At 51.3% G+C, this 27,132-nt stretch overlaps 1 protein-coding gene across 1 annotated transcript in view; it reads right to left on the bottom strand.

Moving 5' to 3' along the window:
• Positions 1-1,384: 1,384 nt before the first annotated feature.
• Positions 1,385-27,132, bottom strand: part of LOC118310667 (xin actin-binding repeat-containing protein 2) — a 41,138-nt gene continuing 15,390 nt past the window's right edge. The window contains exons 5-14 of the mRNA XM_047331373.1: positions 26,069-26,180; positions 18,855-19,006; positions 14,007-14,147; positions 12,845-12,931; positions 12,526-12,595; positions 12,063-12,166; positions 4,203-11,561; positions 2,441-4,136; positions 1,607-1,740; positions 1,385-1,526 (exon numbers count right to left, since the gene is read on the bottom strand). Coding sequence (XP_047187329.1) covers positions 1,646-1,740; positions 2,441-4,136; positions 4,203-11,561; positions 12,063-12,166; positions 12,526-12,595; positions 12,845-12,931; positions 14,007-14,147; positions 18,855-19,006; positions 26,069-26,180 — 9,816 coding nt within the window. The 3' untranslated portion in view covers positions 1,385-1,526; positions 1,607-1,645. The remainder of the gene's footprint in view (positions 1,527-1,606; positions 1,741-2,440; positions 4,137-4,202; positions 11,562-12,062; positions 12,167-12,525; positions 12,596-12,844; positions 12,932-14,006; positions 14,148-18,854; positions 19,007-26,068; positions 26,181-27,132) is intronic.

Genomic DNA, 27,132 nt, shown 5'->3' with positions numbered 1-27,132 from the left:
AAGATTTTTTTTTTAAAACTCAGTACAAAAACACTAAAATAAAACCGAGCAGTTCATCTCTCCATGGACACAGATGAAGGTTATTGACGGGCTGAATTTAAGAGTCGTCGCTGTCGTCGTCGTCGTCGTAGTATCTATTCCTCTTGATCTGCTCCTCCACCGTCAGGGCCTCGTCTTCGTCCGCCCACAGGGAGGCGCCGCCCCGGCCCTCGTCCCCACCTCCTCCGTCTCCTCCCGCCTCGCCCGCACTTCCTCTCGTCTCCATCCCGAAATCCAAAAGGTCGTCCAGCGCCGACACCGGACCCGTCTGCCCGGCGGATCGACCGAAATCCCCGAGCAGGCTGGAGCCGCCGGTGCTCAGGACGGCGAAGATGTCCTCCAGGAAGCTCGACGTGCTCGTCTGTGGCTCGTCTTTCACAGCGAACGCTCCTTCGCTGAAGAAGGTGGTGTCTGAGTGGAATTCTGTGGCCCCGGTGGGATTGGCACCCGCTGGCACGAAGGCGTCGTCCCTCTGTGCCAACTGCAGCACTTCGCTTGGCATCCATTTTGACTCTTCGCCGCGATCCGCTAGGAAGAAGTCTGTCGCTCCACTGGTCAACAACAGCGACGGGTTTGTTCCTTCCTCGGCCTCATGAAGCTCGTGGAACATCATTTCCTTGTCAATCTGAGTCTGACCATTATTATTTCTGTTGTTGTTGTTGTTGGAGTTTGCGTTCGTCGCCTCCTCGTCCATCAACGTGACCTTTGCAGCCTCCACATTCTTCACCCCATCATCACTTCCTGTGTCTACCTTCTCCTCACTTTCCGTCTTTCCCTCCAGTCCATTCACTGTCACTTCCTCCACCCGTCCTCCACTCTCCTCCACTTTCGACTTTTCCTCAGCGCCAGCGTCAGTCCCCTCACTTTGTTCTCTCTCCGTCACTCCAGGTTGCACTTCAGAGGCCATTTCAGCAGCCACTCGTGCCCCCGCCTCGGGGCCGCTGTTTGATTCTGTCGCTTCTCGAGTGGGAGCAATGCTCGCCGGTGCTGTGGGGGAGGCCGGGGTCTCTGATAAACAGGCACTCTCCTGCGTCTGGTCATTTTCCCGGGGTCCATTTCCTACTTTGTCTGCGGGACTGTCAGTCTCTTTAAATGAAGCCTTCCCAGGCTGGTCCGGGGGGTCGTCCTCCTGCGGGGGCCACGACGGCTTCACCCGCCTCAGCTCCTCCTCGATGGTGAAGGGTTTCTTCGGCGGATCGGTCTGAGGAGGCCACGTGACAGAAATCTTACTCGCGGCCTTTTTGTTATCGTCACATTCCAGAGGAGCCGACGTGCCGTGAGCGGCGGAAGATCTGGAATCCACCACTTTCTTTTCAGGCGACGGCGATTTGACCGTTTCAGCCGAATCCTGCTGGTTCTTATTATTCCATAGTTCTTTGTGCGGCTTCTGTCCAAATCCCTCGTCGTAATTTCCTTTGGACTTGAACAGTTGCTTGTAGTGAGGTTTGCAGTACATTCGTCCATGGAGAGAGGCGTAGTTGCCCAGACTATTTTAAAAAAGGAAAAAAAGAGAAGTTCAATATGGGGCAATGTGAAACGAGTAAGAGAACGTGTGAAATGTCCTCACCTTAGTTTGCCTCTGCAGTGATCACAGCGGAAGCAGCTTTTATGGAAGTTGTGTTTGTCGGCGATCAGCGACTCCATGGGGTACACCCTCTTCCGACACGCCCTGCACAGTTCGGACTCGGGAATTGGAATTCTCTGCAAAAGGAAATAAAAAGAGGGTTTATATCTTGCAGTTTTGACTTCCTGTCCGTGTCGCAGGAAATTTCCCACAAGGAACCAGATGTTTTGGTGCAAATGATGTAGGCAAAACAAGACACTTTTCACGAAATTAATTCACAAGGATGATTGTGTTATCTACTGAAAATGATCTGTTCAATTCAACATAAGTGGATGATGATGTTTATGATAATAGATCAATTTATAATTATCATCACATGGCTCTCTGTGGGAAATATCAAGAGAAAGTGTTAGAAATGATTTGATTACCAAAAAGCTGTATTATAAGGGAGTACAACAGTTTCAATGATCACAAAATTCCCTTGATGGCAAACTCGATGCAAACCGCAAAATAAAAAATGCATCGCAACAATTGTTTTCTTCCTGTGGAAACAGCATCACACACTCGGGCAGGACAAATGTTAGTTCAGTAAGTCAGTGTCATCTGCAGCTCCACACATCAGAGGCCTGAACGAACAGGACACCGTGAAACCTGTGAATATTAAAAGGTGAGAAGATGCTGCGAGCGTTTCACACAAAAACAAAACACATCAAAGGGAAATCATGGGGCCATGAATAACTTTTCCACACGATGCAGCTGCTGCTGCCACACACTGGGAGCATGTTAAACACACCGTCACGCCTGTTTAGTGTCCTCATGCTGCACGCCGCCGTTTACCCGTCACGAGCGTCTCCTGGCGCCGCGTCACGACCTGAGAGCTCCTCTGCTCCGTGACGCTGAACCCCAGGTTCTGGAAAACCCCCTGGCTCTCGGCCCACGACTCCTGGAAGCTCCGCAGCAGCTCCTCGGCGGAGGCGTCGGAGGCCACGCCCACCGTCGGGACGCTGCCTCGCACCACGTCGGCGTAGGACGGAGGGCTGCCGCGGGTCAGCGAGCTCCCAGCATGCATCTCACTCCTCATCTCGCTCGTCGTGTATCCTGCGTCGTCCGTGCAGCAGAATTGCTCGGTGACCGACGTGGTTTCCGAGTGGGCCACCGGCGTAGGTTCTCTTCTCTCTATCTGCTCTCTGAGCTCTCGTGCCGCCTGAGAACCGTGCTCTCCCGTCTCGAACACGTCTTTAATCGCCTTGACGTTGAGCGTCGGCACGTCTTCGGGTTTGGGCGCGTGTGCGTCGGCCTCCGCCTCCTCCGTGTCACTCCCCAGCCTCTCTGTGATGACGATGGGGTCCTTTCTGGCGTAGACTTTTGGTTTCGCAGATTCAAACCTGTTCACCAGCTTGGACAAGTCCACTCTTGGGAGATTGTCTTTCAGGAGGTCGATGATGGCGGCCTCGGCGCTCTCCTCCGAGTCAGGTCCCAGACGTTCCGGGATGTCGATGGGGTCCTTGCGACTGTACATCCTGTTCACCTCGGCCTTCTGCGCTTCCTCAAAGAAAGACTTCTTGTCCCTGACCGTCGTCATGGAGTCGCCAGTTTCCACAACGTCCGCCGGCCCCTGTCCACTTTTCTCCACGGGAGCCTCCCGGTCACTGAACGGGGACGGTTGCTCTCTTTCGCCGGCAAAACACTCGGTCGCGGGCAGCGGGGGCGGCGGGGTCACGGCCCGGGACAGCTTGGAGGTGGTGTCCCGCAGCTTCATCAGCTTCTCCGAGCGGCTCAGCGTGGGAGAGGGCGTGGCCATGCTCAAGGCGGCCGTGGGCGTGTACGACCTGCGGGGAGGAGGCGGAGGCGTGCCGACAGATTTGTAGGGCGGAGGCGAAGGCGTCACTCGTAGCGGCGAGTCGATCCTCCTCGACTCGATGCTGATGAAAGTGGGCGACGGGGTGCGGATGCTCGCTAGTCGGGAGGTCTCACTCAGCTCCTGATGCACCCTGCTCTCCTGAAATGACCTTTTCTCCTCCACCACCTTCTTTTCGGTTTTGGACGAGCCGACGCTGACCTTTGACATCTTCGCAGTCGCTGCACTGAAGACTCTCTTGTCAGGTTTCGGGAGCGGCGCCGGCGGCGGAGGTGGCGCTGGCTTTTCTTCCCGTTCGTCCTCTTCCCGCTTTTCCACAACTCTCAAGTTCTCCTCCAAAAACGTGAGCTTTGTTTGAACAATATTTCTCACGTACACCATCATCTCTCTCAGCTTCTTCTTACTCTGCTGTTTTGCAATCTCACTTAAATTCCTTCTCTCATCCGAGCCCATCAGCCATTCGGCGAGTTGGTCTACAACCGCCCCGACGGCCTTGCAGTCTATTCTGCTCGGCGTTCCCTCCAGCTCTTTTATTTCAGCGAGCAGCTTCCGCATTACGTTACACTTCTCCAAATCTGTGACTTCCACTTTCCCCGTCTCTTTCACCGGTTCACGTTTTGCGTGTCCGACCTTTACCTGCATCTTGTTTGTCTCGGCTGCTTGTCGCTTCGTTTGCTGTGTTTGCACGTGCGCCACCTCCTGCCTCTGGAGGCTCTGCTGCGACCCGCTCTCCGTCACCACCACCACCTCCTGCTGCTGCGACCCGCTCTCCGTCACCACCACCACCTCCTGCTGCTGCTGCTGCTGCTGCTCGTGTCTTTGAATCCGCTCTTTTGTCTTCACGCTCTGCTGGGAGACGGAGAAGTGGCCTTGTCCTTGATGACTCGCGGCAGATGCTATCTTTGTCATCTTCGGCATTAAAACTGTAACAGATGGTGACAGCTTCGCTTCGGCCTCGTTTTTGTGAGTCTCCTTTTTCACGTGCACCTCGACTTCCTTCACAGGTGCACTCATCTGACTTGTTACTTGGCCGCTTTCCTGATTCACTCTTGTTAACGTTTTCTGCGACACGACACGTGTCTCTTGCTGTAAATGCATTTCGCTCTTGGCCGAACTCTCACACTTCTCCTCCCTCTTCTCCGTTGGCATCTTGAAGGTTTTCACCTTGAAACTCGGAGTCACCTTCGGAATTTTTGTGGGCGGAGAAGCGCTGGTTTTCCCCTCCTGTGTCGTCAGAGCAACATCAATATTCTTTACATCTTTGGCTCTCAATGTGACCGCAGCCTGGCTTTGAAGACTCTTTTCCTGGGCACCGGTTGACTGGCTGCTGAATTCCTGAGCTGAAGAAGTGACCACATTTGAATAGGACTGGACTTCGATATCGGCGGCCTCATGGTGAGACTGAGAAAGAGAAGCCGTGTGATGTTTGGCTGCTGTCTGAGTCTTTTTAACGGCCCCAGCTGAGGAATCCTCGCCGGCAACGTGCTTCTTTTCCACAGACACGTTTGATTTCTTATTCACGGCCGAGATGGAGGGTTTGCCCAGAGGAATCTGGGAAGGGCTTTTCTTCGCAGGTGAGGGTGGAGACGTCATTTCTTTTTTGGAAACCGCCTCGACCTCCTCGACCTCTTGTCTGGTCTGCTCCGTGGCCACGGCCCTCTCGGAGCTCTGTGCGGAGGGAAGCTCGGCGCCGGCTGCAGAGGAGGGGGGGATGGTGATCGGCGGAGACGTGGGAGTTGTGACGTTACTCTTCTCCAAATCTTCTCTCTCCAGCATTTGCTGGCGGAACCTCTCCTCTGCGAGCATGAGAGGGGTTTTGAATTTGCGGGCGTAAGGCCTGGCCTTCGGGGTCGGAGCGGGGTCGGGGGGAGGAGGCAGTTTGATCGGAGGCACGAACGCTTTGCGTTCTTTTTGCGAAGGTTTCACAACCGGGATGTTTGGTATTTTCGTTGCCGACACCGTCGTCGATTCACACTGAACCTGTTTGCTGGTTTCCATCCGTTGGCTCGTTTCCTTTTTCACTTCCTGAACTTTGGCTTCTTCTTTGTGCTCCGTTGACGCTGCTGTTTGTTGAGCAGGTGGAGGCAGCTGAGGAGGAGGAGGTGGAGGTGGAGGTGGTGGAGGAGCTGGCTGCTTTTTCTGCCACTTGGGTTTAACTTGTGCCGGCTGCTTCTGTGTTTCTGGTTGCTTGGGCACTTTGAATAGAGGCCTGCTGATGGGTTTGCCCGGCTTGGCGGGGGGAGGCTGAGGCATCGCATTAAGCTCTTGCTGTGAGGGAGGTGGAGGGAGAAAATCTTGTCCGCCTGCGGAGGATGGAGGCGGAGGAGGCGGAGGAGGAGGGAGATAGAAGTCAGGCTCAGACTTTATGCCTTCCACGGGAGGGGGCGGAGGTGGGAGGTCACTGTCCTGCATGACAAAAGGCCGGGACGAGGAGGGGAACGCCGGGCTCTCCAGCACCGGGGATGGCGGCGGAGGGAGGGAGAGCTCTGACTCTGAGGGCGGAGGAGGTGAAGCGGGCGGAGGGGGGAAGTGAATCTCCGCTTTGGCCTTTTTGACCGGACCTTTCCCTCTGGCGTCGCGGTGACACTGATCGCCCTTCAAGTTCTGTGTGGCGGTAGATTTCTCTGCCAGAGACTGATTCTCCGTTTGCTTGTGAGACGTGGACATTTGCTCCGACACCTTGGCGCTCTGCCTGTGCACCACGGTCTTCTCCCTCACGCTCGTCTGCACCTGGTGGATCGCCCTCGTCTCGCTCACCTGCTTCTTGGAGACATGCGTCTGTGACGCGACTCTGGTGTCTTCCGTCACGTCGGCCGCCCTCGCCTCCGTTTGATCACTCACGTGTTTCTTCATGGTCGCAGTCTTTGGAGCCTGTATTTTCTGTTTCTGCTCCTTCGCGCTCTTCGGCTGAGCGGTGGCGGCGTCTGTCGTGGCCACAGCGGCGCGGTGCTCCTCTTGGGCTGTTACCTGTGTTTTCACTGATTTGCTGTGGTCGTGCCTCTGCGTGTGCCTCTGTGACTCACTGCTCTGAGAGAGGTTTCTCACAGCGGGGGCCTGATTGACTGCTGCACTCGCGCTCTCGCCCTCGTGTAAGCATTCACGCTCCCCCTGCTTTGCGGTTAGTGGATTTTTCACGGGCACTTTTGCTCTCTTGGGAGGACGTTTTGGATTTGAATACTGTTTCCTCTGCATGAGGCACTTTATCGCCCCTTGAACATCCCCCTTTACCACCTCCTCTCGTTCGAGCTGTGCCGTCTCCTGTCCCTCGTACAGACACTTTATGGATGTCCTCACGTCTCCCTCCGTGCTCCCCCTGCGCTGCATTCTCGGCGACGTCGTGGGCTCGAGCAGCAGCTGGATGGTGCCTCTGACGTCGCCCTGTTCGCTGACCTGATGCTGGTAAACCTTCTTCTCGCTCGACGCCTCGTGTAAACTTTGCATGGCGGTGTGGATGTCTCCCTTGACGATCTCCTCTCTCTCCACCTCTTTCACGGCCTGCGTCGCCTCCTCCAGGGACCTCAGGGTCCCCCTGACATCGCCCGGCACTAAATCCTCCACAGTCACTTCACTTTTGGCGGTTGCGGATTTCTCCAGCGACTCCAGGGCACTTCTGATGTCGCCCCTGACGATTTCGGGCTTCTCCACGTCTTTGGCGTGATGCTGAGCCTCCTCCAGAGACCTCAGAGTGGTCGGTATGTCTCCCTTCACCACCTCCTCTTTCTCTATCACCACCCTCTGGTTGACGGCCTGGCTCAGTGAATCCAGGACTGCGCTCAGGTCGCCTTTGACGATGTCCATCGCCTCTTGGTTCCCGTAGTCGACCGCGCGCTCCGTCATGAAGGCTTGAACGATGCTGTTCACGTCGCCGGGGACGATATCGTCCTCGGCCACCGTGCGACCAATGTGCTGCTGGTTCTTCCTCAGCAGTATTTTGGTCTCTTCAATGTCACCTCCGACGATGAGCTCCTTTTCCGCCTGTTCCTGGGCTTCGCCCGAATGGCTCTGAAGCTGTTTCAGGTAGTCCAAGGCTCCGGACTCGATGCAGGTGGAGTAAAAGCTGACATTGCCCCTCTCCGTGTCTCCCACCTTTATCTTTTTAGAGTCTTCCCCGCCCGAGTTGGAGAGAAGGCGGTGGAGGGTCCTGCTGACATTCCCCTGAATGATATCCTCTTTCTCCGCGCTCGCCCGCTCACCTTTGTTTAACAGGGAATAGATCGTCATCCGCACGTCTCCCTTCTCGTCCTCCTGGATCAGAATGCCACGCTTGGAGGAGCCCTCGCTCTTGAGCAGATTGTTGATGGCCTCTTGAATGTCACCGCGGATAATTTCCTCTTTTTCCACATTGATTCCCTTCTCCTGGCTGAGCAGCTGCTTCAGCGTGGTGTTGACGTTCCCCCGCTCCTCCCTGTCGACAGTTATCCCCCTCTCCGTGCTCTCGCCGCGGTTCAGCAGGTTCATCATTATGTTGCCCAGATCCCCTCTGATAATCTCCTCTCTCTGGATTTGCGGAGCGTCCTGATTCATGAGTTTGTACTTGGCCATGCGGACGTCACCGATCTCGTCCGCCTCGATGAGGATTCCTTGTGAGTCCACCATTTTCCGACAGTACAGCTCCTCCAGTGTCTCTTTGACGCTTTTACCCATTATTTCTGTCCTCTCCAGGCTGCTCTCGTTGAATTCGTGGAAGGGCGTGGTTTCAAACAGCCATGTCGTGGTCTTCACGTCGGCCTGCGGGATTTCCTCCCTTGTCGCGGCGAGCTCTGTGCCGTCCGTGTCCTTGATACTGTCGAGAGGCTGCTTCTCAAAGAGCCACACAGACTGTTTCACGTCCCCTTTCATCACTTCCTCCTTCGTCACTCTCTCCATGCCGTCGCACTCGACGCCCTCGCCGTGGATCTCGTCCATCGTGCGCGTTTCAAACATCCACGTGGCAGATCTGACGTCGCCCTTCTGGATTTCGCTCACGCTGACGGTCCTGATGTACTTCTGTGACATCTCGTCGGCCTCGAACCGCTGCGTGTTCGTCTTCACGTCGCCGCCTCGGACGTCGGCGACGGTTTTTGACCTCACTTTCATTTCCTCCGCGATCTGGTCCAGAGGCTGAGTTTCAAACCTCCACCTGGCGCCGCTGACGTTCCCTTGGTTGATGCCTTCCTCGGTCACAGCTTTAATAACATACACCTCCTCGGAATCTCTGATCGAATCCAGCGGCTTTGTTTCAAACAGCCACCGGGCCCCGACCACGTCCCCTCTCATCACTTCCTCCTTGGTAACCGTGGTTACCTCATGGTAATGTCCCTCCTTGTCACAGATGGCGTACAGCGGCTGGGTTTCAAACATCATGGTGTAGTTCTTCACATCTCCCCTCTCCTTTTCATCTCTGAAGATGCTCGTGAGTTTTGAAATGTCCGTCTCAGCGGACTCCTCTCTGATTTGATCCAGAGAGAACGTCTCGAAAATGAAGCGGCCTTTGTCGACGTCGCCTCCCTGGACGTCGATCACCGTGCGAGCGTCCCTCGCCTGTGTGACGTCGTCGCGGATGGCGTCGATCGGCTGGTTCTCAAACATCCAGGTGCAGTTGACCACGTTCCCCCCCTGGATGTCCTCGGCCTGCTGCGTCTTCAGCCGCTGCATCGTGTCCTCGGAGGTGGAGCTCGAGATGTCGGAGGAGCGGTTCTCGAAGATGTACTTCATCCTGGACACGTCGCCTGACTGGACGTCGATCTCCGTGACCCTCCTGAAGGAGCCGCCGCCGCCGTCCTCGCCCGTGAGGTTTTCAAGGTTCTCGGTTTCAAAGAGGAAGCGAGCCAGTCGCACGTCTTTCCCTTGGACGTCTTCTTGGTTGACGGTGCAGGTTTTCAGAACGGTCTCCGACTCGGTGTGATCACGAATGTTGTCGAGCGTTTGCGTCTCAAAGAGCCAAGTGCACGTTTTCACGTCACCTCTCTGCACCACCTCCACGTCAGCCTCACTCTTCTCCGTCTTTTCATACAGCACGTCCATCGGCTGAGTCTCAAACAGCCACCTGCAGGTCTTCACGTCGCCTTTCTCTATTTCAATTCCCTCCTTGGTTTTATGTTCTTCATCCTCAAATTTAATGGTGTCAAGCGCCTGAGTTTCGAACAACCACTTGGCTGTTTTGACGTCCCCGGACTCGATCTCCTCTTTGGAAATGCCTTTAATGATCTGAAACTTACTGATGCTGTCGTCGAACTCGTCGATCGGGCGCGTTTCAAACATCCACCTGCAGCTGCGCACGTCCCCCTTCACAATCTCCTCCCGCCTCACGGTCCTCACCTCGTGGTAGTGGCCGGCGCTGTCTTGCATCGCATACATCGGGGTGGATTCAAAAAGAACTCTGTTGGACTTGACTGAACCACTTGTGACGCCTTCAACTTGAATTTTCTGCGTTCCCTCACACTTGCTTAAATCCATACTTTCAAACCTTTCTTTGTAGTTCGTCACGTCTCCCTGTTCGAGAGATTCGATGTTCACCGTTCTGGTGATTTCCTTCTTCTCCTCCCTTATGTTCTCCAGTGGCTGACTCTCAAAGACCCACTTCTGATGCCTCACGTCGCCCTTTTCTTCCTCAGATGCGACCGTTTTCTGAAGTTTCCCCACCTCAAGCAGCTCTTTCAGATTTTCCATGGGAACAGTTTCAAACAGATGTTTCGCCGAGCGGACGTCGCCGCCCACGATCTCCTCGGAGTGCAGCGGCTGGGCGTTGGCGTTGTCCTTCAGCGTGTCCATGGGCTGAGTCTCGAAAACCAGGCAGTGTCTCCTCACGTCAGCTCCGATTATGTCTTCCTTCTGCTTCCTGGAAATCTCCCACTCCTCATCCTTAATGGTGTCGAGGGTCTTGGTCTCAAATAGCCATCTGCCTTTATTCACGCTGCCTTGAGCGTTGTCCTCCATGGAAATGCCACAGATCAGCTTGACCTTCGCTGGGTCTTTGTTGATCAGATCCAGCGGCTGCGTTTCAAACATCCAGCGGGACGTCTTCACGTCGCCTCTCTCCGTCTCCTCCCTGCGGATCGTGGTGATCTCCAGCATCTCTCCTGAATCCCCCCTGATCACACACATGGGCTGCGTCTCGAACATGCGAGTGGTCGTCTTCACTTCGCCCTTGATCTCCTCCAGCTCGGACTTCAGGTTCAGAAAGTGGCTCTCCTCGATGGTCTCCGTTTTGCCGAGGGAATCCAGATGCTGCGTCTCAAAGAGATACCTGGCGGTCTTCACGTCTCCTCCCGTGATGTCCCTGCCGACGGCGCCGCCGCCGTCTGCCTCCTGCTCGTCTTCCAGGTAGATCTTGTTCAGGCAATCCAGCGGCTGCGTCTCAAAGAGCCACGTTGCCGTGCGAACGTCGCCTCTCGCCAGATCGGACGACTTTTGCGACTGCTCCGTCGAATTAGCCGCTTCCGTCCCGAGGGCGTCCATGGGCTGCGTCTCAAACATCCACGCTGTGTACCTGACATCTTTGCCAGCGATGATTTCCTGCTGAGCGATGTTACTCACCTCGTTGTCATCGGGCGCGTCGTCTTTGATCGCGTCTAGCGGTTTGTTTTCGAACATCCAGCGCATGGACTGCACCTCCCCTCGGAGGATCTCGTCCCACTCCACCGACTCCCTGTCGGGGCTCGAGCATCTACTCGAGCTGTTGCCGTCATTTTCGAAAATGTAGCGCGCCTGCTGGACCTCGCCCAGCATCTCTTCACTCTCCAGGTCCGTCTTCTCTGCGTCGGTGAGCTGGCTCAAGAAGTCCACCTCCAGGTTCTTGCGGACTTCCGGGTGAATGTGTTTGTAGAGGCGCTTGAGCTCCGCCATGCTCTTGTGTTTGAAGTACTGTTCTCTAGTGACAGTCTGCTTCTGTTGGGAGGATGATTCCTGGGAAGAGACGGCGTACTCTGGGACTTCCTGCGCCAGGTTTGAGGGAGGGGGAGGGAAATGCTCAGTCACCTCAGAAGCCGCTGACGCCGCTGATGACGACGATGCGGCGGCCGTCTTCACGGTGGAGGATGTGACATAGCTCGTCGCCGCTGAAGCTTTGGACGACTGGTTCTTCACCGGCGTCCACTGAAACTCGTTGAAATCCACATGGACCTTTGGTTCGCGAGGGTTTTTGGTTGAGGAGAGAAGGACAGTGTTTTGTCGTTAGAAAATCTCTTTCAAGTTTGGGTCATGGAAAGTGCAGAGAAGGAATGAAATAATTATTACTATAATTTCAGCCGAGTCAAATTTATTTTCCAAATGCTAGAAGAAAAAATCACCAATAACAAATTGAATTTGAATGTTAATGCATCGTGTCAATTCCAGCCATGAATGAATGAAATATGAGTTGAAGATCACTTATGAACTGCAGACATGTAATGTGCTGTGTTCTTGTTTTGGACTGGGTTTCCATTTTAATGCTGTGAGGGAAAGTTTCAGAGTCTGGCGGTGTAATGACATGAGGTCTTTTATCCAGTCCAATTTATTTTCCATCAACTCATGGCACGCGCAATTTCCTCTTGATGATTTCGTGATGGGACTCCATATTCATAGCGAGACCTCGTGGAAAAACCCAAACTATCATTTGTTTAGATAAACAGACAGCATCATTACCTTAATTTCCTTGGCTGGTGCAGCTTCCTCCACCGTCTTTTCATACTGCTGCTTCAAAGCCTGAGTGGAAACCTTTGGTGGGTCCTCTCCTCCGACAAGCATAACTGAATTAGACACAAGAAGAAGGCTGCCTCATTAAGTCATTCGCAGTCAGGGAGCTCAGGGGGATTGGAAAGAGAAATAAATCATTTCATTAAAAACCTGAGTAGTTTTCATTTTCTGAAACCGTGCGGCGGTGATTGCCCAATTTCCACTTTCCAATATTTTACCTTCCTGCCTCGGCCTCTGATTAGATTTGCATTCAATGCAATGAATAGAGAATCATCGTCTGCACTCCGACTCCTTTTCATAGCTCATCCCTTATTCAGCCACGGTGGGAGCAATCATTAATACACAGGACACAAGCGGCTGCTGTGAGGAAAAACGTGCACATTACAATGTGAAGCGGCGGCAGCAGGATGACCTGTTTCATTGTAATGGTTCCCATAACTGCCGGACACAGTGTTATGCTGGACTCTCTGATCATGGACCACCTGTGAAGAGATGAAGGCATACAATCATGAGTGCGCTGGAAATGTGGAGGCCTCCTCTTACACTTGCAAGTACGTACGCTGCGTTCACACCAAAACGCAAAGCCAATATTTTTGCATTACGCTACTCGCACAAGTTTGTTTGCAGGATCATTTGCGAGAATATCGCCCGTTCTCTGTTGGACGTAATATTTCAGCTTTAAGCGTTTGGTGTGAACGCAGCACTGAGAGGCTCGGCGTAGCGACGCGGACCTCCTGTCCGCTGTGGACGAGGTCCGTGGTGGGGACGACCTCTCTGACGCTGCTTCTCACCATCACCTCTGAGGAGCTTGACATTTCCTGTCAAACACAGATAAACAAAAAAAAAAGTGAAAATCTGAATCCTGCCAATGACACTTGACCTCATTCTGAAAAAACATCGCCCATGAAAACACACAATACGCACGAGCGCCGGGGCTTTATGACCTTGTGACTGTGAGCAGCGGGAATCGGCAGGAGAGTAAGTTATTCTTATATTGTGTGGAAAATAAAATCCCTGTGTGGCTGGTAACAAATGCTTTTTCATTACTGAGCCGTTTCCTAGGGAACTACAAGTTGCAATTTCCTCTAAAAAAAGAGAAAAAGTAAAAGGAGATTTCAGTGTCGGGGAGAAACGGAAATACATCACAAAAAAAACTGTAGAAAACTGTATTTAGCCAATTTCCCTCCAGTGAGATTCAGGCAATTTGAAGGAGATGAAAGAGAATGATGATATGGGAGCTCGTATCCTCTGCTGTGAACATGAATGATACATGGAGGACGGATTCTGTTCCTCCTCGTGCACGACCGGGTTCAAAACAGAGCAGGGACGTTGCAGCTGCGTGGTACAGAAGCAATAACACGATCGAGCCAAGACAGACATTTAAAATAGAAAAAAACAGATGTCAGATTTAGCATTCAGCGAGACTCTGTGAATCTGCTCCTGCCTGAACGAGCAGATGGGGAGGACGCACGGAGGAGCAGTATTGACCTAACGTCACCGAGATGCGGACGCATCCCGGGCCGCTAACGCGCTCTGGCATTTTCCTCACGCGCCGCGCGACAGCGGCAGACGGACGAGCGGAGTTCAAGGTGCCCTCTTTGATTTGAACGGAGTATTTCCAATAAGGAGCCGCGGTGGGAATGTGAAACCCCTCGCTGGCATCCATGCGTTCCTCACTTATGGCACAGCGCTCGTGAAGAGAGAGGAGGAAGACAAATGTCTCTTTCGTCTGTCGTCGTCTGTATCTCCAACTAATCGTTTGTCTGAGGCGAACATCTGGTGAGAACGTGAACGAGCATAATTCACAGAGTTCTCTATCGTCACATTCACTCATTAACATGCAGTGTAAGAAGTATGCACCACCTCGCGCTGGTCGCATGGTTCCACTCTCACCTGGACAGACTTCTGTTGGAAGTGAACCTGCGTGACGCTGCTGGACTGCGAGGACGAAGACGCAAACTCCTGGTTCTCGAACTGCCTCTTCACGCTGGCCAGGCCCCCGGGCAGCGAACACGCCTCGGACTCCTCCATCGCCTGTCGGCAGAGGACAGAGAACACACACCGTCAACCTACAGCTTGTGTGTAGAGGCCTCAGTGTTGTGCTCTTTTAAACGTGGCATCAGGGCGAGGTAAGACGGAGGTAGGACGGAGGTAAGACGGAGGAAAGACGGAGGGAAGACGGAGGTAAGACGGAGGGAAGACGGAGGTAAGACGGAGGGAAGACGGAGGGAAGAAGGAGGGAAGACGGAGGGAAGACGGAGGGAAGACGGAGGTAGGACGGAGGTAAGACGGAGGAAAGACGGAGGGAAGACGGAGGTAAGACGGAGGGAAGACGGAGGGAAGACGGAGGTAGGACGGAGGGAAGACGGAGGGAAGAAGGAGGGAAGACGGAGGGAAGACGGAGGGAAGACGGAGGGAAGACGGAGGTAGGACGGAGGTAAGACGGAGGTAAGACAGAGTAGGACGGAGGGAAGACGGAGGTAAGATGGAGGGAAGACGGAGGTAGGACGGAGGTAAGACGGAGGTAAGACAGAGGTAAGACGGAGGGAAGACGGAGGTAAGATGGAGGTAAGACGGAGGTAAGACGGAGGTAAGACAGAGGTAAGACGGAGGGAAGACGGAGGTAAGATGGAGGGAAGATGGAGGTAGGACGGAGGTAAGACGGAGGTAAGACAGAGGTAAGACGGAGGGAAGACGGAGGTAAGATGGAGGGAAGACGGAGGTAAGATGGAGGGAAGATGGAGGTAGGACGGAGGGAAGACGGAGGGAAGACGGAGGGAAGACGGAGGGAAGACGGAGGTAGGACGGAGGTAAGACGGAGGTAAGACAGAGGTAAGACGGAGGGAAGACGGAGGTAAGATGGAGGGAAGATGGAGGTAGGACGGAGGGAAGACGGAGGTAGGACGGAGGGAAGACGGAGGGAAGACGGAGGTAAGACGGAGGGAAGACGGAGGGAAGACGGAGGGAAGACGGAGGTAGGACCGAGGTAAGACGGAGGGAAGACGGAGGTAAGATGGAGGGAAGATGGAGGTAGGACGGAGGGAAGACGGAGGGAAGACGGAGGTAGGACGGAGGGAAGACGGAGGGAAGACGGAGGTAAGACGGAGGGAAGACGGAGGGAAGACGGAGGGAAGACGGAGGGAAGACGGATCTTCTTTTGGATCCTCCAGGTTCCTTATGTGTTATTTCTTTTTGTAACTTCAAGGGAACAGATGCAGCTGCAACGTTAAAGGTCGGTATTATCAAAATTCAGAAAAGGTTGACAGGGAAAAACGTGTCTATGAAGCCGAGCGGATGTAAAAGTTCACAGTTGTTCTTCCTGCAACAAACTCAAAGTCTGCTGCCGTTGTCAAAAGTGGAAATTGGAATCTAGAGGCGAGGACGTGGAAAAGGAATACGCGTTGTCCATTGAGAACACGGGCGATTTTAAGGACATCAAAATGATTTTACAGACGCAAGACAGGTGAGGAATTCATAGGTGCTGTGTCTGGAATACTTCTAGATGGAAAATGAAGGAAAAAAAACGATGGCACAGGTGGTTGCAAGAGTAATGAAACCTAAATGAAAACAACATACTTTGTTTTAAGACATTTCAGCAAAAGCAAAGATGGCAGGCATCCAAATATATCACACACGAGATGGAGTTTAGTCTCCCGGATTCCTCGGTTTCCTTCTACGCCTTTCACAAGCTACGATGTCTAATCGTTCCTTCAAACTGTGAAATGCAAACAGCCTGGTTTCTCTGACGAAGACGAGGAGGAGGAGGACAAGAGGAAGACTGTCTGCATCTGATCTGTATGGAGAACGCAGAGTCCTCGCTCCTCCGACAAGATCTGGACAAGAGTCCACACGCCGACTGTTTGATTCCGTAATCTCCTTTTGGGATTGTCAATTACTTTCCTGATAAAACATTTATGCATGTGGCCTTTTTCATGCTGTACAGAAATATATATTATAAACACAGACACATACACTTTTTTAAAATGCAAATGAAGAGGAGGAAAGCTTGTAAGTTACTGCGGAGGAGTTCAGGTCTGTGGCACCAGGTTATCAATATTTTACTACGTCAGCGTGAAATCGCTGCATCGAAATCAACATCTCTTATTTAAAATACCTGCGATACAACGTCCACTGTACAACGGCCTCTCTCCGCCCATTAACGTGGATAATGAAAAATCAGATTAGACAGAAGCACCGGATTAAATCCTGAAAATCATCCAGATCAGATTTGGTCTGTCAGTTACATTTAGAGACGCGCAGCAGGAAGAGCAGGACTGTGACTGAGGAGGAGCCTTTGAATTATTGTTTTTAATATTAACTCAGATCTCCGAAAACGGAAAGTCGGGGCTGGTGAATTCCGGCTCAGAGCTCCGACTTCCATTATAAATCTCAGAACTCCAAAACATATTTATTTGGAAAGCTTCCGAATGAGCCGTTCAATGAAAACGCAATTTTCTGAATAATGTAAGCATACTGTGTTGTCGTCAGCTGCAGAATGTTAGGGAGGGAAAACAAGACTCCCATGCTGATTCTGTCTCCCACCACCACCGCCGCGCGCACACACACACACACACACACACACACACACACACGCGCACACACACACACACACACACACACACACACGCACACGCCCACACACACACACACACACACACACACACACGCACACGCACACGCACACGCACACGCACACACACACGCCCACACTGAGCTGTCGGCAGCCTCCACATGATGCTCGACACCGACGACGGAGTGATGTTGGGGGCGGCTGACGACCACTGGAGGATCCTCGAGTGAAGCTGCTTGTTCGGGAGGAGTGACGCTTCTTTCTACATCGCAGTTATTAAACCATCAATAAAGCGACGTGGAGGGTTTTGTTGGGATTGGTCCAGCGCTTGTTCTTTTTAAGGATAATTATGCGTTACAGCCATTAGCGGAAGGCAACAGGCCTCTCGAGGCCGAGCTCCACCGGGATGTGAGAGCAGCTCTGGTGAACAACGCCTCTCACCTTTCTGAAATGGCTGTGGAGCTCGGCCTCGAGAGGCCTGTTGTTGTTGCTATGCAGACCTGTGAGCACCTGACGGCTAATTTGCGCCGCATAGCTGAGGAAAACATCCATCCATCCACTGTCTATGACACTTATCACTTAAGGAATCCCCGGGGGGGCTGGAGAGAATCCCAGCTGACATTGGGGGCGAGAGGCGGAGTTCACACCTACGGTGGATTTCGATTCAGTTTTTACTTCCAATTATTTTTTTAATGTTTTTACTATTCATCGCCCATATTTGTTTGATGATTAATATGATGCTACAGCCACTTGTGTCTTATTTAAACGAGTATGCAACTGAGCTGTGTCGCCAGCAGGTGGCAGTAAACACGCCACAGTGCTGCCTCATGAGCGACTGTGATCAATTAAAAAATATATTTTACCTTGACCTTAAATCTGGGAACTTAAGAGACAGACCTAAGCCAAGAATCGTTTAGAAGAGTGCAATAAGGGCAAATGCTATTTTGACAATTTTGTAAATGTCAAAATATCAAAATATATCTCTCCAAGCGGCATCAAGAGGATCAGACATCGTTCGCTCGTCCGGCGGATTGTTGGTGAGTTGGTAAGTTGGTTGGGTTGTTTGTCAGCAGATTTCCAAGGAACTTGGTGGATAGAAGGAATGTTTTCTCTGCCTGGTCCCCATCACTTCTCTGTGCCGTCACAGGGAGAGAACACACACGTTCCAGTTGGTCGGGCTTCATTTCAGACCGCGAGCCGACTGAGTCTAATGACCTTGGCTGACTAGTGGGACTTTTGGGGGCTTTATAAAGAGCGTGCAGGCTCTTCACAGCCGCGGAGGATTGTTGTCGTCCTTGGTAATGACGAAGGAGTCTGGGATATTCAGCGGTGGAATGAAAGTGCGCAAGCCGTGTTTGTTCATCTGAATCTGATGCAAGATAAACACTTTCCCTCTGCCAGTGCAGACAGGAATTCCGACACAGTGATTGATGGTTCTGTGAGCCACCTTTTGTTGCCAGTGCAAACATTCATCCACATTCTTACATTCGTCAGAGTTCATCTGAGACATATCAAATTAATAGATAATGTTTTAGGGCCAGTAAACAGATTTCTGACCATAACAACTTCATTACAACCTGAAGAAAAGCTCCCACTTCAATATCCTACTCAAGAGAAAGTATATTATCTGCAAATGCAGAATAAAATGGCCCCCGTGGGTGATGTATTATTATTATATGAGATTATTAGATGCTAATGATACTAATGATTAAATGCACAGACGGTTCAGTGGCTAAGACCCATGTTTCCCCACTGGAGGATTTACTCCTCACAAGATAAATGGGAGGGGTCGTGAGATGATTAATGGGAGGAGAAATGTGGAAGAAAAAAAATTCTTCCGCTGCATAAACCTGTCGTCAGTCTCGGACTCTGATTTTATTCCCTCTCGGGGCATCAGGTTTTTTAAAATGTGCACGTTGTTCGAGGGGAAATCGTGTCAGCAGCTAGAAACTGAATCTAAACTCAATCTGTGGGTGAACTTGGACAAACTATTTGTTGAACGTCATTTCATTTGGATGTTTTCCTAATAAATACGGTTTTCTTTTGTTGAACTGTCAGTTTTACATACCTGCCAGAAGATCCTATATTTAAAAAGAAACCAACCAACGAGAAAATCTGTTTTTCGTGGCGCTAACTTTAGCAGTTTTCACATTTCCGGACCATCGTCTTACCGCGGCAGAGCTGCAGCTGCTGGTTTCCTTCTTGGACACGGCCGCCTGATACATCGCCAGCCGCTCCTTCACCGACACCGGCTCGGCCTCCGGGTCCTCGGCGCTCAGGGGCCTCTCCTCGGGACGTCCCGGTCTGGATCTAGCTGCGCTGCCTGCAGCCGTACACACACACACACACACAAACACACACACACACACACACACACACACACACACACACACACACACACACACACACACACACACACACACACACACACACACACACACACACACACACACACACACACACGCCAGGTGTTAAACCTTTGATTGACACATGCAGAGCTTCAGCTTGGCTTCGTCCAGTGGTGAGATCCGTCTCCTCCGGAGAGCTGCTGACTTTCTTTATTACTCCTTTGGCGCGACAGTGAAGACTCAGACAGACTTTGCCCTTTTGTAATTAGACTTCGGGGACGGTTTTGTGTATATGAGTTTTTTGTCATTACACTGGAACCGGCGGAGGGGACTTGTTTCTACCAGAATCGATGGAATGGATTTTTATGTAGCTGCTTCAGGGAGAACAACAGCCTTTCTAAAATATCACATAATTACACTTTAGATTACACTGAAAGGAAAATCAAAGAGCACGTTTATACCCCCATGTAGGTGAAGTCTTTAGTTTCTTCATTTTTATGATCATAACCGCTGAAAATCCCATCCTGACATCTGCATAGTTTTAAATAGCGTACGCGAAGTGGCCAGAGGCAAAACAACCCCTGAATAAAAAGTGTTGACACAATCTCACCAGTCACAAAATAAATGTTATGATCGCACACAGTGCGCAGCGCATCCCGGCGGATAGCCAATTAGAGAGGAGCATTGATTTTTACATTTGACTTCTCTGTGCTACAAAAGCATCATTAGGCAACAGAGGAGGCTCCGCGTAGCGAACGCCCACACTGGACCTCTGAGCTCCTGGCATGTTCTCGCTCCACGGGCAGCAGCACCGTGGGATGAAAGCAGATAAACTCCGATTATTCTCTATCTCATTACGTGCCCGCGTTGTGACCTTTGGACACTTTGAAATTCGCCCCCTTGTGTTGCTGTCTTTTTCTCGCAATAGGTGCTTACAGTGTTGTGGCTCAGAGTCGAGGTCAGGGTCAGCTCTACCTCAGCATCTCATTCATGTCTGGTTGACATGTGTTGCAGCTGCTGCGTCGTCCACGCACATGGATCTGAGAAGGTCTCCGTGGTGCGGCAGCAGGATGGAGATCAGTGTCACATTCGGCGCTCACTGGATTAGTACATACCATACGTTGCAGTACATCCTGACTCTGGCTTCATATAGCCCACTCCTCGTACGCAAAGAAGTCAAACACCCACTGATTTTAACTGTGTGTCTAGTGAACTGACCTTTTTTTTCCCGCAGTGCACCTTGGGAATTGTAGTTATCGTCTAATACCACTGCTCATCTGTTGCACCATGGGAGTTTAAGGTCAATCAGCGGAAACATCTCAAAGTTCACCAACTGGCCCATCAACTGTGTCACCAATCAGTCAGTTTTTTCCATGATTAGAATCATAAATTTGCCTGAAGATAGTGTAGGTGATTTATTTAATGCAGACGCCATGTGACAAAGCCCTGCTCTTCTCATGCCGCCACTTTTAGCCCTGTGCCACGTCTGGCATGTTAGTGTAACCAGTGACCCGTCAGGGGGGAGATGTGCTGCCGGAGACAGCGGGGTGTTTTTACCCCATCACGTCCTATAAATATGGGTCAGAAATCCTACACCTGAGGCTGCGGTGTGACCCCGGTGACAGTTAAACACAAGGGTAATGCCCCCCCCCCCCCCATTCATCACCAGAGATGAATGATCACGTCATGGTCGGGAGCCGTCACACAGGCGGAGACAGGAGGGTTTTAAATGCCTGAGAGAGAGAGAGCGGTGACAACATATCTGTGGCTTCTGAGACCTTTGCAATGGGATGCAAATCTGCCATAGCATGGAGGTGAGGTAACCAGGCTCCGGGGGGGGCGGGCTTTTTTTAAACCGGCTCTGTCTGCTGCGTCATGTTCCCCTGTAACAGGGAGATCGGTGGAGTGGAGAAGCCGTCACGTCGTCCATCTTTATTAAAATGCCCCAAGCGAGGGAGTCATCTCTTGTTTGTCGCAGGCTCACACCTTCGGCCCGTGTCGTTCCGTCAGTTGCACAGTTCACAGGAACATTCGCCGCGACACTGGCCACCATTTTCGGAGCATTAGCTTCTTATCTCTTCACTTCCACGGCAGAGGCACAAGTGTTGGCGCCGGTCGGGGGTTAATGGAAGTGGGTGAGGCCCCCCGGGAGAAAGTCAACAGGGTTTGGGGGGGGGGGGGGGGGGCACGCTGCTGCCGGTATGTACGACTCAGTGGCTATATTGAGCCCATCTGCAGACCACTGACCTCCGTCTCTGCCTCCTGGGCCGAGGTGCCGAGAAGTGGGGAGGTGAGACAAGTGAGGAGCATGTATCCAGGAAAAAAAGAGCGCAACCTAGGAGTTCAAGGGAGTTCAAGGGAGGGCAGGGTGGCAGCGAAGCGCCAAGCTAAATCAAGACCCGTAGATCTGTGTCAGGCAGAGGCCGTCTCCTAATCGCAGACGTGTCACCCCCTGCCCACGGCTGAAGTCTTAAGCAAACCCAATTTTCTGTTCCGCACTTACTGGCCGGCGCTCCTGACAGCGGAGCGGAAGCGAGCTACACTAATTGAAATGTCAGCCACGGAGGGTGATTTCTTCTTCACAGATGAAAAGCAAAACAGGCACAATAATTGAGCTGTCAAATCAATCAAAACAGCTTCTGCACACGGGGGCCGGATTCGCCCCGGAGTGCTTCCTTGTGCCATACCGAGGACCTTGTCTGCGATTTGCCAGGCGTTCAGAATATTCCCGATCAGACGGCTGCCGGTCACGACTCGTGGAGGGGAAAGGACAAGTGCCCGTGCGTGTTTTATGACAATACATAAAATCCCGGTGAAAATCCCACTCTATGAAGCGTCCTGCCCCTGCACCTGCCGAAACACAACAGCTCATCCACTTCTCACAGCGAAGACGTCCCAGGCACATCAAACCGATTCATTAGGAGGTGAAACTGTCATCTCCCACATCCAGTCTGTCGCCTTCCACTTCTGCTCTGGTGGCAAATCTCTATTAAAGCTGAAAGAGCCTGAAATACTGACTGTCCACATGCATCTCTTACCTTCTGTCACTGCGTGCGTCGCTCTTTAGGCCAAACGGCAATAGAATCCAGAGGAATAGAAAAAAGGAACAAAGTCGCAGAGCTTTAACCCGACACAGCGAGCAAACCCTGGGGCAGAGCGGGACAGTGGAGACGTGGAGACCAGCTCCAGCAGTGCGCTCCTCAGCTCAATGAGGCCCAGGGATCCAGTGACAGCTGATTTTATTTTAGAAGTCCCCCTTCGTAAAAAAAGATGGGAAGGACTTCGGGGAGAGGGGAGCTGGACGTGCTTTTTTTAGAGCCAAGTATCAAGGTACCCGACATGCCCCGGACCTTATGTCACGGTGGACTTATGGACAACGGACACCGGGCACATCCTCCGCTCCCGCAGCCGAGCGAGGGGAGACGAGGTGTGGCCTTCGGAATCACTGCTTGTGAGCACAGTGACTATGGTAACGCGACCCGTCATGATGTAACACTCACATGCAATCAAAAGTGTGAAAGTGACACCTTAACAACAAAACACATTAGAGATCATAATAACTGTGCTCATTCACTTTCTTGCCAACGGCATAAGGGTCCGTCAGCCTGGCACTGTAGAGGAATTTAAATATATATGTTCTCAATACCGGGTAAAAAAGGATCAAATGAAATGGTTTATTGAATCTGTTTAAAAGCCGCGGTAATCGATTGGTGGGAGCGTATCATGGCAGACAGTAACTCATATTGATATTCTTTTCCTTCCCGTTTGTGCTCATTGCTCTCCTTCCTCCGTCTCTCTCGGACGTATGTTTCCCTGCAGCGTTTGGCAAAGGTCGTCTTCCAACCCGCTGACCTCCCGTTTGTGTCTGATGGGCCCGAGGCCTTTCATCCGCTCCTCTTCAACCTGCATCCTGCGAGACAACACCGGAGAGAGAGCTTCTCTTACCTCCCCCCGCAGGAAGCAGGCTGTTTGTCTATTCTCTCCGCTTTATTAGCCGCGATCATGAGCGTTTACCCGACCCGTGTGTGGAACACAAGGTGTTCTCCAGCCCGCCGAGCGAGGGGACGCTGGCAGCACATGGACTACAGGAGTGTGGTTATCGGGCTTGTAGAGAAGCTGCACTCTGCTGATAATCCCGGTGAAATTGCACATGGATTTCCTGGAGTGGAAAACAAACACGCTCCTGTGGAATACCTAATGAAGGAAGCCCAGAATATCCTCAGACTGACGTACGGAGCGAGGCCACGCTAACTCAGGATCTCCGTCAGAAAGTTAGAGTGAGAGACAACTCTTTGGATCTAACGTGTCGTTGTGAGGTTGAAACTGATCGCAAAGTGTCATAGTAATGGAGAAGCGACACCATCCACATTGGTCCTATACACATTTCTTTCACCATGTTATTCTCTCTCTTGGCCACCGGGACGTGATTTCCACGGAGAAACGACAAGTTGATTTATGGCACAAAGGAACTGCGCTAGGAGCCAGAAAACAAAACAGGAGCTCTGAGGAAACGTACCTGCGTCCTTACCCACGTCCTGACGACCGTAACCAAACAGTAATACCACCTGCAACCAGTAGGGGCACCAAGTTTGCATCTTTAAGGACCAAATGCAATTACCAGACTCCAGCAGGAATTCTCCTCGTTTCCCAACATCCGTCGTGACTTAAGATCCATAATAGCAGCTAAGAGAATAAAATCTGCACAGTAAAGTTCTGTTTTCTTCAGAATGAGGATGAAGACATCATCGTTTGGCAGGAAAGTCTGGGAGGAGATTAATTAAAAGGGAAAAACATCCACTTGGCAGCAAGTTGACAAAATGTGTTTAACCAGCCTCAAAGACTCCTATACAGAATTTATATGTACACACACACAAAGGCACTGTTGTGTGTGTGTGCAACAAAGATGCGGTGGTTATTCTGGAGTCATGTGAGAGGACACGAGTAAACAAGGACGCCTGTTCAGAAGGAGCAGCGGCGAGGAGCTTTGCATCTGTTTAGGGCGATGTTACACGCCGCTCTATTTAAATACTGCGGCTTTGCGGCGGCAGCAGCTCCCGGAGCCCCGCTGCCTCCGCTGCCACTCATTTGGCCTGACAGATTATGCAGCGATGCCTCTGTCAACCCGTCAGCCGGGACAGAAGCTGTCGCGGCGACAACGGGAACGCGGAGGAATCGTGGACAGGCTCCAATTTTAGACGCGGCGCGGAGATTTAGAGGCCGACGCGAAAGCCTGACTGATCTCAGGTAGAGACGCGTGTGTGTGTGTGTGTGTGTGTGATGAGTGTGAGGACGCCTGGCTGAGTTTATGAGTGTGTGTGTTTGTGTGTTTGTGTGTTTGTGCAGTAAACACCTCCATACGACTTTGAGGCCTGTCAACGCCTCCATCACTTCAGATTCTCTCTGACTAGGATTGATCTGCTTTTTTCCTGTTTGCAATTTAAATTTACACTGGACAGACATTTTAAAGACAAACGTGTCACCAAAGCACGTAACAGAAAATGTTTCGATCAATATTTAAGGTTTATGTATTTTAATTGCATACAGAATATTAAGAAAAAACAGTGTTTACGTCGTTTTTCAGAGGCAGACGTTCTGTTACCAGACAGAGGAAAAGCTTCTTTTTTCAAACCTGTCATGACATTTATCTCTGTTGGTTTCATATTTTGGTCAAATGCCAAGGGGTTGTGGCCCCTGGTGGCCTGGGGGCAAAGGCAACGACCATGAAACTCTGGTTTATGTTTTCGGCCACGACTCTTGGCTAAATGTCAAAGTCTCTTTGTCCTTTCACGTCCCGCTTCATGGTCCATCTGTCCGTATTTGGCTTTTGATTTTGCTTCCTTCACATTATTTTTTTAAATATTCTGCGAGTTGAATTTGACTTTTCATTCACGCAGCTCATTTTCCTCAGTGTTCTACCTTCAGTCGTTCCTTCCCAGGCTCAGATGGATGACGCTGGTCTGTGGCTCTGAGGTCGAGCGGTCGTCGTGGTCAATGTGGCGAAGGTCAACGCCGTCGGGTCACGGACTGTAAATAAACGTGACGACACGTCTCGTCTTCCTCAAACACATGATGCTGAAATATCTCTCTGCGCAGTCGTGACCGTGGAGCGGAGCCGTGGTATCCAGGTCCCGCCCATACACACGCTCGTGCACGACATATCCTGAGTCAGTGTCAGCTGTCAATCATGACGTCGCAGCCCCGGTTTGATATCATCAAATAACTAATGAAAGCAAAGTGATCAGAAACATGAACACTACAGAATGACAGCCACATTTATTTAACGTCTACCTTGATCCTTTTTTTTTTGTTTGTTTGGTCCATGTCCCAGCTTTTGACATGGAGGGGGCGGGGCTTATGACCTGTACTGCCGCCAGACACCAGGGGCCGATCAGGAGGACTTGGCTTCACCTTTGCAGAGCCGTTGTGTCGTCCATCTTTATGAACAGATTGTGGTTTGGTTTATTACTTACAACCTGCAAAACTCATTTGTGTTTTCTGCTCATATGCTAAACGCCAGCACGTCCGCGCGTGAGAATGTTTTTTTTCCATGAACTATTGGAAGTACTGTCATCTCCATGATTGATCAAGCTATCGTGATACGTGAGAACCAACATATTGCAACTCACTCCCTGTAACACTGTACCTCGCGCCGTGAGCTCCGTCCTGTGTGAAAACGGCGATCAGAGGAAAAGAAACTGGACGTCACCGCGACGCTGTTGCTATCACAGTAATGGAAACTCGGTATCTAGTGATCCAGGCTTCCCATTAAAAAGCTGCCAGGGCGGCAGCCTTATCTTACAGAGAACAATCTCTCTTTCAAAAGCCGCTTTCTGCCAAAGCGGTTATCTCACGGAACAAATGGGACAAAACATCGCGGCAAGCGCTCCGCTGCCTCAGAGTGGTGTAATCATGATGCAAAAACTGAACTCGGGCCTCCAGTCAAATCTGACTCTGCACCAGTGTTTACGGAAAAGTCACTTTTTAAAACTGTTTTTTTTTTTTTTAAATACCATTTGCCAAAACAAGGAAGTACTCACCGAGAGCGGAGTCCTGAGGCGAGGCCATGGTCTGATCTGTGGACCGGTCGGCCGGCGGGACGCCACTGGACGTCAGTCTTTTGGACGGGGAGGTGTTGATCACTGTCACTTCCTGGTGAGAGAGAGAGAGAGAGAGAGAGAGAACTATCAGAGGCAACACCTGTGAGATAGAGAGGCGACACTGCAGGTGTCACAAATCACACACACACACACACACACACACACACACACACGCTACTACACGTACCTCAAATGTGAAAAAAATGTAACAGTCAAGTGGGTGGTGACATTTATGTTGTGGATTCAAGTGGAATTTGCTTTTGCCTGGTCGCACAAAATATTAACACACACACACACACACACACACACACACACACACACACAGAGGGTGACGACCTTGCACACAAAGTGAACAGTGGACATTGACTGGAAAGTGAGAGCAAACCTCATGTGGTTGAATTTTAATAGAGTCACTTAATATGTAACTTGATAAAAGGTACATGGCATATAAAGGTCCTCCGTGTGTGTGTAGATGAGCTCACAAGGAAGTTGGAAGGCCGGTGTTGTCCGGCCTCTGACTACTGATCAGTACTTGCGTCACAATGTAGTAATGACAACCAAATACTGATTATACATGAAATGATGTAGTTATGTCTACTGAGTACTCAGATGTTGACAGATGTTCCTAGTGGTTTATTCCCATCACATGAGAGTCTCTAGTTTTTTTTCGTGGAAGCATTTTGTCATTTTGTCATTCAGCCTGTGCAACACGTCTATTCAGTTGCAAATCCTCCCTGCGGGGGAACAAACACACCTGTGTGTGTGTGTGTGTGTGTGTGTGTGTGTGTGTGTGTGTGCGTGTGTGTGTGTGTGTTCAAATGTGCGGGTGTGTTCTTTCATTTGCAAATCAAATGTATTCCCCGTAGCATCTTTTTTTATTTCCACAAACAGCTTCTTGCCGGCGTCGACACAGAGCGACAACAAACATGTAACCACTGTACGCACACAAATAAATCCCTCTCTCTCTCTCTCTCTCCTGAAGGTGTCAACCATTATTTCACAAA

The sequence above is a fragment of the Scophthalmus maximus genome, chromosome 1 (assembly GCF_022379125.1).
Source record: "Scophthalmus maximus strain ysfricsl-2021 chromosome 1, ASM2237912v1, whole genome shotgun sequence".
Taxonomy (NCBI): Eukaryota; Metazoa; Chordata; class Actinopteri; order Pleuronectiformes; family Scophthalmidae; genus Scophthalmus; species Scophthalmus maximus.
Note: the sequence above shows the minus strand (reverse complement) of the source record. Positions and strands in the feature narration are given on the sequence as shown.